This window comes from Aegilops tauschii, chromosome 5 (genome assembly GCF_002575655.3).
Source record: "Aegilops tauschii subsp. strangulata cultivar AL8/78 chromosome 5, Aet v6.0, whole genome shotgun sequence".
In the NCBI taxonomy this organism is placed as follows: Eukaryota; Viridiplantae; Streptophyta; class Magnoliopsida; order Poales; family Poaceae; genus Aegilops; species Aegilops tauschii.
The window spans coordinates 432,650,129-432,661,950 of record NC_053039.3 but is presented as its reverse complement, the minus strand read 5'-3'; the positions used below and the strand labels follow the sequence as shown (position 1 = coordinate 432,661,950).

At 45.9% G+C, this 11,822-nt stretch overlaps 2 protein-coding genes across 2 annotated transcripts; one reads left to right on the top strand and one right to left on the bottom strand.

Annotated features, from left to right (window-relative positions):
* The first annotated feature begins 4,573 nt into the window (after positions 1-4,573).
* Positions 4,574-8,733, top strand: LOC109778145 (polygalacturonate 4-alpha-galacturonosyltransferase). Its single transcript, XM_020336703.4, has 9 exons — positions 4,574-4,909; positions 5,739-5,764; positions 5,851-5,910; positions 6,089-6,296; positions 6,383-6,423; positions 6,521-6,855; positions 6,938-7,295; positions 7,369-7,956; positions 8,043-8,733. The coding sequence occupies exons 1-9, from the start codon at positions 4,744-4,746 to the stop codon at positions 8,316-8,318; spliced, it is 2,058 nt and encodes a 685-aa protein (XP_020192292.1). The 5' UTR covers positions 4,574-4,743; the 3' UTR covers positions 8,319-8,733.
* Positions 8,734-9,344: 611 nt separating this feature from the next.
* Positions 9,345-10,704, bottom strand: LOC109778120 (putative F-box protein At3g16210). Its single transcript, XM_020336674.1, has 2 exons — positions 10,691-10,704; positions 9,345-10,107 (listed from the first exon to the last, which is right to left on the bottom strand). The coding sequence occupies exons 1-2, from the start codon at positions 10,702-10,704 to the stop codon at positions 9,345-9,347; spliced, it is 777 nt and encodes a 258-aa protein (XP_020192263.1).
* Between the last annotated feature and the right edge of the window lie 1,118 nt (positions 10,705-11,822).

Here is an 11,822-nt window from a genome sequence, read left to right as displayed (position 1 = left end):
GCAATATGCGGTGCCGGGTGTGACCTAACGTAAGGCTACACGATATAGGTGAAGGGGGAATTCAACCGGGAATGTTTTCCCGGTTCCGGACCTATGTTAGACAAATGACCGGAGGGGGAATGTTCCATGTTCAGATAGTTAGAGGCATCTGACTGGTAAACAGACCACGTATTCGGATTCGTCTCATCGTTCTGAGCAACTTTCATGTATAAAACATTTTCATCCGAGTTACAGATTATTTTATATGAATTTCTAAAGTTTAAGCAATATCCTAGATTTATTATTAAACTTAAATAGGGTTATTGCACCAGCATGACATCATCATGACGTCATCAGTCAGCTGAGTTGACCATGGTCAACCCTGACGTGTGGGGCCGGTCAGTGCCCAGTCAGCAGTACAGTCAGTGTTGACTGGGTCAATGTTGACCAGTCAATGGGGCCATCTGTCAGTGTCACATATTTTAAAGGGGGGGGGGTTAAATTAAGCTAACTAGGGGTGGGGCCCCACTGTCATAGAGTCCTCTGACTAACTAATTAGCTAATTAGTTAATTAGGCAAAATTAATTAAGTTAATTAACTGTCTAATTAATTAATTAATTAATTAATTATTAGTATTGTTTTCGTTTTTCAGGGCGTGGGCCCGCGTGGTCAGTGGCCCATGGCCTAAGCGGGTCCTGGGCGACGCGGGCGAACGGGCGCTACCACGGGCGCCCGTCGGGTTGAGCCCGGGCGTTGGCCGTGGCGATGCACCGGCACGGCGAGTGGCCATGGCCCGCGCGGGGGGGGGGGGCGTAGCGGGCAGAGCCGGCGAGGTCCTGGCGGAGCGGCGTGGCTGAGCGCGGGGGAAGGAGCAGCGAGTGCGCGTGGGCGGCTGGAGCGGGCCGCGAGGGGCAGCAGCGGCAGCAGGCGGGCTGCGCCTGCGGCGTGCTGGGGCGGTGCGGACGGAGGTGGGGCCGGGCACGGGGCAACGCACGCGGCCGAGGCGGTCGCGACCTGGCGGGGTCGGGCGCGGCCATGGTGGCCAATGGCGCGCGCGGCCACCTATGACGACAAAGACGAGGGGGAAGGGGGGACGGGGAGGGGCTCACAGCGGAGCGTAGGGGGCGGCAGTGGGCTCGAGGAGTGCGGGGGCGGTCCGGCGATGTCGAGGGGGCGGTTGGGCCGTCCGGTTGGCTAGCTGGGCCGGATGGCCCAGCGCGGGGGAGGGGGTTTTCTTTGTTTTAAATTTTTATAACTAGCCTTTAGCTTTTTTGTTTATTAAATTTAGCCTCAGCTTTGTATTTTCTTTTAGTAACAAATGAGTTTTGTTTTGAACAAAACTTGGCACATAACTCTAACACAATATAATAAGATGGAAACAAAAATATGGAGTGAAAAGGAGACGTCTAACCATTTATAGAAATTGAAAAGATCAATTTTAAATGCTGCTGGACCACTAAATAATTTTGAGGGGCACTCTGGGAATCCAAAAGAGGTTGTTTCCAACATGAAAATATCCAGGGATTATTTACCACACCTTGAACATTTTTATTTTGAAGTTTGACAAATTTGAATTTTGATTTTAGATTGGATTTGAATTTGAATGGTGATTTGGATCAAGTGAAGGTTAGCAACAGTAACACGATGACATGGCACCATTAACAGAGAATTACTGTAGCATGACACTAGGGGTGTTACAGAGGGTACGTGGACACACTCTCCTCGCTCGTTGCTATGCATTTTTTAGATAGATCTTGCGTGATCATAGGAATTTTTTTAAAATAATGCGTTCCCAACACACACAAGATAGCAAACGAGAAACACAGGCTTCGGGAGGAGCAGGCCTACCTGGGAGACCGCTGGAATGAGCTCTTCCAGACGAGGAGGTGCTCGAGTCCAAGTTGAACCAGGCGATGAACAATAAAGCGTCGCCTCGCTACTATAAGAACCTAATGAAGGACCACGACGAGGCTGCCGAGGAGAGCACAATGTCCAAGCGCCAGAAGGCCAAGGGTCTGCATAAGGAACATTGTGTACATTAGGAATATTTTACATTTTGTTTCATACACATTGTACATTTTTTATACATCAGGAACATTTTTTACATGTTTAATATTTTCCAAATACATGATTAATAGTTTTTAAAATATAAGTTTTTATTTCTAATTTTTATACACATTATACGTTTGTGTATACATTAGGAACATTATCTTACACTTTTAACATTTTCAAATACATGATTAATATTTTTTAAATATATGTTTTTGATTTATTTTTTCTGAATATGCCTGAACAATTTTTCAAATACACGTTGAACATTTTTTAACTGATAGGAAGCATTTTTTCAACTATGTGAAACATTGTATAAACATTTTCTAAAAATGTTACAAACATAATTTTTTGAAACGTGTGAACATGTTCTTTAAAATGTCACATCATTTTTAAATGGTACGAAACATTTTCTAATTATGCAAACATTTTGTTTACATTGCATAAACAGTGTTTAAGTGTCATGAACATTATCAATATTTTTTAAAAGTTGCGTGAAGATTTTTCAAACAGCACATTATCATTTATTTTAATGCATGATAAATTTAGCTAATAATTTTGGACTGTTACACCTTCCGACCATTTTGAATTTAATCCAAAATGCAGAATGATTATTTTCCAACTAATCACACGCCTGACCAAGCGAGCGCATGCCGTCGTGTCTCTTTCCTAGCCCACAAGCGAATACCGGGACTCATAATGCATGCAACACACACAAAAAATAGATGATGTCAGCAAAATATTTTTTTGAAACTTTGAAATATTTTATAGGTCAAACCGTTGGTTAGATTGAAAAACTTTTTTCATATGAAAATTTCGTCGTGACAAGACTTTCGAAACTAGATCCATGTTTATATGTTTCAATGACTTTTTTTGGGTCAAAAGTTATCACGTCTGGACTACGTAAATTATCATGGTTGTGGTACATAAGTTATCAAGTTGTTTACGCCTAAAACTACCAAGGCATAAAAGTGGTTCCTCTAACTTTCTCCTCACATGCACATGCATGTATGCACTACAGGACAAAGAACTGATATTATAATATATTCTTCCCCATTTGAAAATGCAAAAGTTTTGTAGTCCAGACGAAACTTGTGCCCTTACGTCCTCAGTAGGCAACGTATGCTTCGACAAACGTCATAGGAACATTCTTATCTTGGCTGGAAACTGAGTGTTCCATAATAGCTTCCATGATTTCTCGTCCCTACGCGAACTGGAAGAACCCGAAGTGCCATCTAGCCATGCTTCTCTCCGCTGCCGCGTCGTCAACAACATTCCATAGGCCGAGCAGACCGAGAAAGAGTCGTTTCTCTCAAAATTCCATGCCTAATAATCATTGATATTCCTTGTACATATGGGGATCACCATGATAGCTGGAACATCAATGGGCAGTAAAGTTTCTTCGACTCTCTGTATATCCCACGTGGCCGTCGTGGAGTCAATGAAGTCCGATGCTAATCTATGAGGTTACTGCACCTTGCTGCCGTAGGGGCGCATCATCTCGTCTCTGGGGATCCAATTCTCCATCCATACATCTATGGAAGCTCCGTTGCTTATGCGCTTAATGAGTGCTTGTTTTAGAACTTCCATGCCTTCCATGATGGACCTCCATATTTGACTTGGGTGAGACCTAATGTTTGCATGCAATATAGATGATGTTGGGAAGTAGACACTTTCAAGAATGCGAGCACCGAGGGACTCAGGTAGTTGGACGATTCGCCAGCCTTGCTTAGCAAGCATTGCCAAATTAAACAATTCGAAATCCTTGAATCTCAAACCATCCAACGCTTTGGGTTGTGTCATATCCTTCCAAGAGACCCAGATTGGCTGTCGATGGCCATCTTTACATCCCTACCCGAGTTTCCTTATCAACATGTTTAAGTGCTCACATAGACCCCTAGAAAGCTTGAAGCAGGACATGGAAAAGACTGACACCGCCTGCGCCACAGATTTAACCTAGACTTTTTTCCCACAGTGGATAAGGTTTTTTCGATCCAGCCTTGAATTTTGCTCCATAAACGATCTTTCAAAAACTTGAAAGCATCATTTTTTTACGATCCCACATCCGATGTCATTCCCAAATATTTCTCATGCAGTGTTTCGTTCGGTACTTGGAGCAAACCCTTGATTTCAGCTCGAATATTTTCTGGAACCCCTTTGCTGAAGAAGATGGAAGATTTGCCATAGTTGATTCGTTGCCCCATCGCTTGACAATGAATATCTAGCACCTTTTGTTTTTGAGAAACATGAATATCTAGCACCTGGTTACCTGCAAAAAAATATATCTAGCACCTGGTTGACCTTATTTGCACCCCACACTGATGAACAAAATCTACAGAATTTAAGCCGCCAACAGGCCCACACATCCGTCGTAGACCCATCAATAAGGCACCAACCGGCCCACACCTCCGTCGTGGGCTTCGATTGCGTAGGTCCATGAATAAGGCCCCAACCAACCGGCCCACACTTCCGTCGTGGGCTTCGATCGCGTAGGCCCAGATACCGCAGTACCCAAGACCAAACCAAAGCGATACGCGATCTTTCCAGAATTCCTCCCTTGCCATTCGTGGCTAACCCACGCCACTACCCACACTCCCCCGCAGGCGAGGGCGAGAGAAGGGGGGAAAGTGCGCGCGCCCCTCGCCGCCGCCGCAGCAGCATTCCGACCGGATCGGACCAGGGCCCTCCCCCTCCGCCCGCGACGCGTCGCCGGAGATGGCGTCCCCGAAGCGGCTCCCGTACTCCTCCGCGGGCGCTGGCGGCGGAGCGAGGCGCGGCTCCGGCGCGCTGCCGCCGGTCGTGGTCCTCGTCTTCCTCTTCGTCCTCGCGCCGTCGATCTTCTTCGTCGTGCGCAGCGGCGGCCACGTCCACGTCGCGTCCGGTTCGCCCCGCCTCACTCCCCAGGCCACTTTTGTTAGAGAAACCACTTCCTGTGCCATGGATTTCGTACGAGGCGCCATCGATTCTTAATTTCGGGTCCCGTTGCGTCTAGGCTGGTCCACCCGCGCTTGGATTCGCCTGGGCCGCGAGTTTGATGCGCTTCGCGGGTTTGATTTGGCGAGGGTACCTCGAGAGTGGAGTCCGCCGTGTAGATTTGATTTAAGTGGTTCAGGATTGTTATTCAGCAATTGATGCGGGTTGGCCTCAGCCTGTGGGCACTTCCTAGGGTTAGATGGGGACTGTAGCTGCAACGTGTTGCTTGGTTGTAAAACCAAAAGGTAATAGACGGAGCTGTGAATGATCACGAACCTGTGAGAGGCAGTGGACGTTCTGATTCAAGAGATCTGGATATCCTTGTCCTGTTTTGCTCTCTTGGTGCCAGGTTTTATTTCAATTGTAGGTTGGATGTATGGCTGCTGTTAGGAGAAGCCGCAATGCATACCCATGGCATAGTAGTAGTGATAACAAATCAAACCTACACTTATCTGTGCAAACTGAACCATGATGGGACGAAAAGGATAAGATTGTCTTAAGCATATCGAGTTGTCTTTTGCTTTATCGTCGGCTAAAACCTTACTTTCCTTTTTTGTTGTTAGCTGTTACTACCTCCGCTCTAATGACATTTTGGTAGGCTAGTTTAGCCTACCAAAACGTCATATATTTTAGAACGGAGGTAGTAGCATTTAGGAACAATGTTTGTTGTAATGTTTGATAGCAACATTTTATTAACTTAAGATAAATAAGTGATGTCATATTTTGTTCGTTTGCAGATCCCAGGGGTGCTGATGGCAACCAGGTATTTATCCATTCTAAAAGGGAGTCAAATTTATTTTACCAGCCTTACTTTTTACGATTCGTCTCACATTGAAGCCTGTCTTGCAGGAAACAGATTGGCAAGAGCAACTGGCAACAAACAATCTGAAATCTGTTTTGTCTAAGGAGGTCAGAACATCTTGCAGTTAGTAGTGTACATGCCCATCTTTCAATTCTATATTTCTGTTTTATGAGGCTGTACTTAGTTTAGACTATCTTGTTCGAACTGTTATGCTGTTCAACATATGAAACCTTAAGTTTCTTCAATTCCTCTGTACTTATAGTCATCCAATTTATTGATCTTCAGGTAATCGATGCTATAGCTGCTAGTCAACAAGAAACAGGCACTCTGAATCTTGACTTCTTTAGGGATCATCCCTCTCCTTCTTGGAAAACTGATGATCTAGTTGATCACAAGATGAATACTAATTTGGTTGTTGACGACAAGGCAAAAGCTCAAAACAGTTCTGCAGAACATGTACCTCTAATATATAAAGCACCCAAGGATGGTTCAGGTATAGATATAATTGTTTTTTCTTCTTCAAGTTATTCACTTACATAATTTAACTAAGTAGAGATAATAAAGTTATTGTCCATGCAGATGGACATCAAGTTGATACAGCAGCAAAAATAGCTCGAAGGGTAAGTAACTGATATATATGTTAATACATTCTTGTCTCTGTTGATAACTTGATATAAATCTTTCATATGACGTCTTGGTACTATTTGGTTGATACAGAAACTACGGGAGATAAGGCGGGAAAAGAGGGCAATGGATTTAGTACGGAAAGATGATGAAGCGCTTGTTAAGCTGGAGAATGCGGCTATTGAGCGATCAAAGGCTGTAGATTCTGCTGTCCTTGGGAAATACAGCATATGGAGAAAAGAGAATGAGAATGAGAACTCAGATTCAACAGTCAGGTTGATGAGGGACCAAATTATTATGGCTCGTGTTTACTCTGTGCTTGCAAAATCAAAGAACAAGCATGGTCTTTATCAAGAACTGCAGAGCCGAATCAAGGAAAGCCATCGGGCCGTAGGAGAGGCTACTGCAGATGCTGAACTTCATCGCAGGTGTGCTGCGTCGAAAGTATTATTGCTTATTTCTTACTCAGTTACCTTGTTCCTCTCTTTTCACAAATATGCTACTTTACAGTGCACCTGATAGAATGAGAGCGATGGGTCAAGTTTTAACCAAGGCCAGAGAAGAATTGTATGATTGCAAGGTGATAAGTCAGAGACTAAGGGCAATGCTTCAGTCAGCAGATGAACAGGTCAGGAGCTTGAAGAAGCAGAGCACATTTCTCAGCCAGTTGGCTGCAAAGACGATTCCAAACAGCATTCACTGCTTGTCTATGCGCTTAACAATAGATTACTATCTCCTTCCTGTGGAGAAACGGAAGTTCCCGAGGAGTGAAAACTTGGAAAATCCAGAGCTCTACCACTATGCACTTTTCTCGGACAATGTCTTGGCTGCCTCTGTTGTTGTAAACTCAACCATCATGAATGCCAAGGTAATTTTCAAGATTCTCCTATCAATGCACTCTTGTATGATAGCTGTTTCTAACGATGATACAACTTTTTCAGGAGCCTGAGAAACATGTTTTCCATCTTGTGACTGATAAGTTGAACTTTGGAGCCATGAACATGTGGTTTTTGCTGAACCCACCTGGCAAGGCCACTATCCATGTTGAGAATGTGGATGAATTTAAGTGGTTGAACTCATCGTACTGTCCTGTTTTACGTCAACTGGAGTCTGCTGCCATGAAAGAGTTTTATTTCAAGGCTGATCGTCCCACCACTCTTTCAGCAGGTTCTTCAAACCTAAAGTACCGTAACCCCAAGTACCTTTCCATGCTGAACCACTTGAGATTTTATCTCCCAGAGATCTATCCAAAGTTGGATAAGATACTTTTCCTCGATGACGACATAGTTGTGCAGAAAGATTTGACAGGATTGTGGGATGTTGATCTAAACGGAATGGTTAATGGTGCGGTGTTTACCTGTGGAGAGAGTTTCCACCGTTTTGACAAGTATCTTAACTTCTCAAATCCACACATTGCTCGGAACTTTGATCCTAATGCTTGTGGTTGGGCTTATGGGATGAACATCTTTGATCTCAAGCAGTGGAAGAACAAGGATATTACCGGGATCTACCACAAGTGGCAAACCATGGTGAGATTACTAACATCACCGTAGGATTTCATATCATTGTTCAAATGCATCATTTCTCACATTATCCTACCGTTTTCTTCTGTTAGAATGAAGACAGGGTTCTTTGGAAGCTCGGGACACTTCCACCTGGGCTCATGACGTTTTACAAGCTGACGCACCCCCTTGATAAATCGTGGCATGTCCTTGGACTAGGATACAACCCAAGCATCGACCGCTCAGAGATAGACAATGCTGCTGTCGCTCATTACAATGGGAACATGAAGCCATGGCTGGAGCTGGCAATGACCAAGTATCGACCATACTGGACAAGGTATATAAAGTATGACCACCCTTACATCCGCGGATGCAACCTGAGTGAGTAGATGTGATATGAAGCGGCTGGAGAAGATCACACATCTGAAGCAGAAGTGTCCCCTTTCTCCTTGAAGCATGTAGTGAACTATGTAGATTAAGGGAAGTAGTATCGGCTGGAGCTATTGATTGCTTGCACCCTGGAAATTTCTCATGGACGCTCTCATGATTGATGTGTTATAGTCTTAGCAGTTCCTTTGTTCAATTGATGTGCAGCTTAATATCCAATTTGTTTGGCCAACAAAATCACGCTAAACCTGTTGAACGCGTGCCTGTTGTTGGTGTTACCGTGTTGCTTAGGGCTACTATAGTAGAATTTCTGGAGTAATGGTGATTGTAAGAATTGCAGCATTTTCTTGCTGTTGCTCAGATGATTTAAGTGGTATTCAGGATCAAAATTATGAGAGAAGACGTGTTGAGGGATAATTGTAAGAATTGCATTATCTTTGCTGTTGCTTGGGAGTATTCGAGTGGTGGTTTTCAGAATCAAACTCATGAGTCAAGATGGATCAAGGGATAATGACATAAATCAATGAGAAATATGTACAATTAATTAAGCCACTGGTTTCTGCCTTTGATTGTAGTTTGTGCAGGCCTCAAGTCAGAGCTTTCCAAAGTAGTGTGCCAAGGGAGCAGGAGACACCGTCGGGGCATAGCAAAACGTTCTTGCATTGCCTGGTTCATGTGGCGCTCGGGCCGCCGGCTCCTGGCTGAACGGGACCGCGGTGAACAACCTGGGCGTCCTGTCAGCGTGCTGGCTGCTCGACGAGCTCTTGGCCATGGCCGGCTCCTCCTCCTCCTCCCTGCCTATCTTGAGCAGCAGCTTCCCAAGCCCACACCATTCCTCGACGGCGCAATCGGGTGAGCGTACATGCCGCCGTCGCCACGGTCCTCCAGCAGGAGGTGCCCCCGTTGCAGCGGCTGCCGCAGCGAGGGGCGCCGCAGGGGAGGCAGCTTCACGGTCTCGTGCACCAAGCAGCGGCCTCCGTCTCCGATGAACAGCGCGTCCCAGTACCCGTACAATCGCCCGAGGGTCATCACGTCGTGCTCAGCGCCGGCGTTATCAGGTTCCACATGGAGTCACACGTCACCTCCTCCGTCGCCAGGTCGAGGCGCGCGATCCTCGTCTCCCGGTCCTCCCCTGCCACGATCCAGTACACCGCTCCGTCGGCGCACGCAGGGCCACGGTGGGTCTCGCCGCCGGCGACGTGCACGCTCCTCCAGCTCTCGCCGCCTCCGACCGTGCACACGTGCACTGCTTGCTCAGCGGGGCCATCCTGGAATCCCTTGTGAACGATCTTGTATCGCCTCGAACCGGGGTCGAAGCCGAAGCAGTACGCGTCGCCCTTGTGCCTCCGCCGCGTCTCCGGCGGCAACGGAAGTGCGAGCGACTCACCGGTGAAGGGCTCCACGACGGTGATGGAGCCCTGGCCGCGGTCGAGGAAGCAGAGCAGTCCGTTGCAAGTGCCTATCATGTCCTCCGACCTGTCTGCCGTGAACGTGGCCGTGAGTCGCCACTGCTCGTCGAAGAGGAACCCGCTGCCGCCGTCCGAGCCTTCGGCCTTCTGGATCCAGCTTCGTCCGGGAAAGAACACGACGGTGTGGGTCAGGGCCCGCGGTCCGTGAACCGTGTGCTCGTCGATGAAGGCAGGGTCGGAGATGACGTCGCGCCACTCCTTGCAGACACGGCGGACGCGGCGGAGGTCGCTCGCCGGGAGCACGGGAGGCACGCGGCGGCACCGGCGTTGGCATCGCCGGCCGTCGCCTCTTTCTGGATGGATTCTCTCAGAGCCATAGCAGCTGCATCAAAACGAAGCTAGAGTGCCTGGCCGATTCATGATTGTTCATCTCAGAATACAGATCGTAGCTCCGCGGGCGAGAAGACCATGCGATACTAGGTTTTTGCTAAGTCATGTCTCAGCACGACAGATCAAAAGCGGCGCACTGATTCCTGCAAAGACGAACGGCAGACGCGTACGAGTTGACAGGCTAGCGTCGCGTGGGAGTTAATTGCACAGAAGTATCACAATTGGGGCAGATGCAGATTGATACCATAATTGCTAATTTTTACGTGTCAGTACCAACATTGTTTCAGACTTTTGTAAAAAGGTTTAAACCGTGTATAAACACGTATTGACGGTGTATCTGACTGGCGGGGTCACCTGTCAGGCGCCGACGTGGCATTTTTTTTACAGAAAACCTCCTTACTTTGCACGTAATTACATAAACGCCCAATTATTTTGCGGAAAAAGGGCTCCGGTGAGAGATTTTTTTCGTTCGCAATATTATAACACCGAATCGGATTTTTTTGAAGTTTTCGTTACGTTGGACAAAGAAATTAAATAAACGACAAAGAAGCCCCGACAGGAGTCGACCCTGCGACCTGCAGTGGTGCATCTGCGCGCGCTGGCCACCGAGCCACGGCGACGCTCGCTTAAGGGTGCAGGCGGGAACTCATTTATACCAGTCAAGGAACGTCGGGCCGGCAGTTGGGCCTAGCGAGGCTGCGCATGACTCTTCACTCAGGCCTAATACACATATATTTTTAGTTACTCGTGTATTAATTGTATTTTCTTAAATGCGCAGTTACTTGAAAAGTTGACAACATGTATTAAAAATAATTGTGTAATCATAATAAATTTTAGAATGCATTAACACTGTTCAAAGTTTATTAAAAAAGTCAACGTGTTTCTTAAAATGCAAGAATGATTTTACACGCTAAGTTCTTAATACACGCTGAAACATTTTTTGAAATATACATTGTCAAAAAAATCCATCATGTATTAAGAAAATGTTCACCATAAATTACAAAACGTTTACAGCGCATTATGTAAAATATTCATCATATCTTAAGAAAAATGTTCAACGTATATTACCAAAAGTTCATTATAGTAAAAAAAATCACTGTTTGTAAAAAAAGTTCATCGAGCTTGAAAACATGTTCTGTGTATGCAAAAAAGGGTGCTCGATGTATATTAAAAAATGTCCATCATATACTAAAGCCCATTTTCAAAAATGTTCTAAGTATGTTAAAAATCCAGGAGAAAAACCAACCCAGTAAATGAAAAAAGAAGAAGAAAAACCCAAAAATAAGCCATAACCAGAAACAAAACTATATAGCATACCAAGAGAAACCCAAGCACCCCTCAGAAAAAGAACTGGGGAACGAATGAGCCCCAGCACGCGCGCTAGTAAAACACGAAACGGAAAAAAAAGTGCAGGCCTCGCTGGGCCAACCAGCCGGCCCAGCATGTCGAAGCTAGTATAATAATCTTCCCGCCTGTCATCTACCGACAGCGACGCTGTGGCGTAGTGGTTTGCGCGCGCAGCCCCTTTGACGCAGGTCCAGGGTTCGAGTACTACTGGTACGCGATTTTTCATATCTTTAATTCAATTGTTCAATTCGTCGGAAAATTTTAAACTAGTCCGTTGTTTAAGTGGCGGAAAATTTCAAACCAGTCCAGATTGGGTGGTGGAAATTGCGAACAAAAAAAAACCTTTCATGGAGCCTTTTT

Bases quoted from the DNA above. Each gene is read 5' to 3' on its own strand.
- LOC109778145 (XM_020336703.4), top strand. From the start codon at position 4,744: ATGGCGTCCCCGAAGCGGCTCCCGTACTCCTCCGCGGGCGCTGGCGGC. The intron at 6,424-6,520 runs GTAAGTAACTGA...TGGTTGATACAG, and splicing joins CAGCAAAAATAGCTCGAAGG to AAACTACGGGAGATAAGGCG. The intron at 6,856-6,937 runs GTGTGCTGCGTC...GCTACTTTACAG, and splicing joins GATGCTGAACTTCATCGCAG to TGCACCTGATAGAATGAGAG.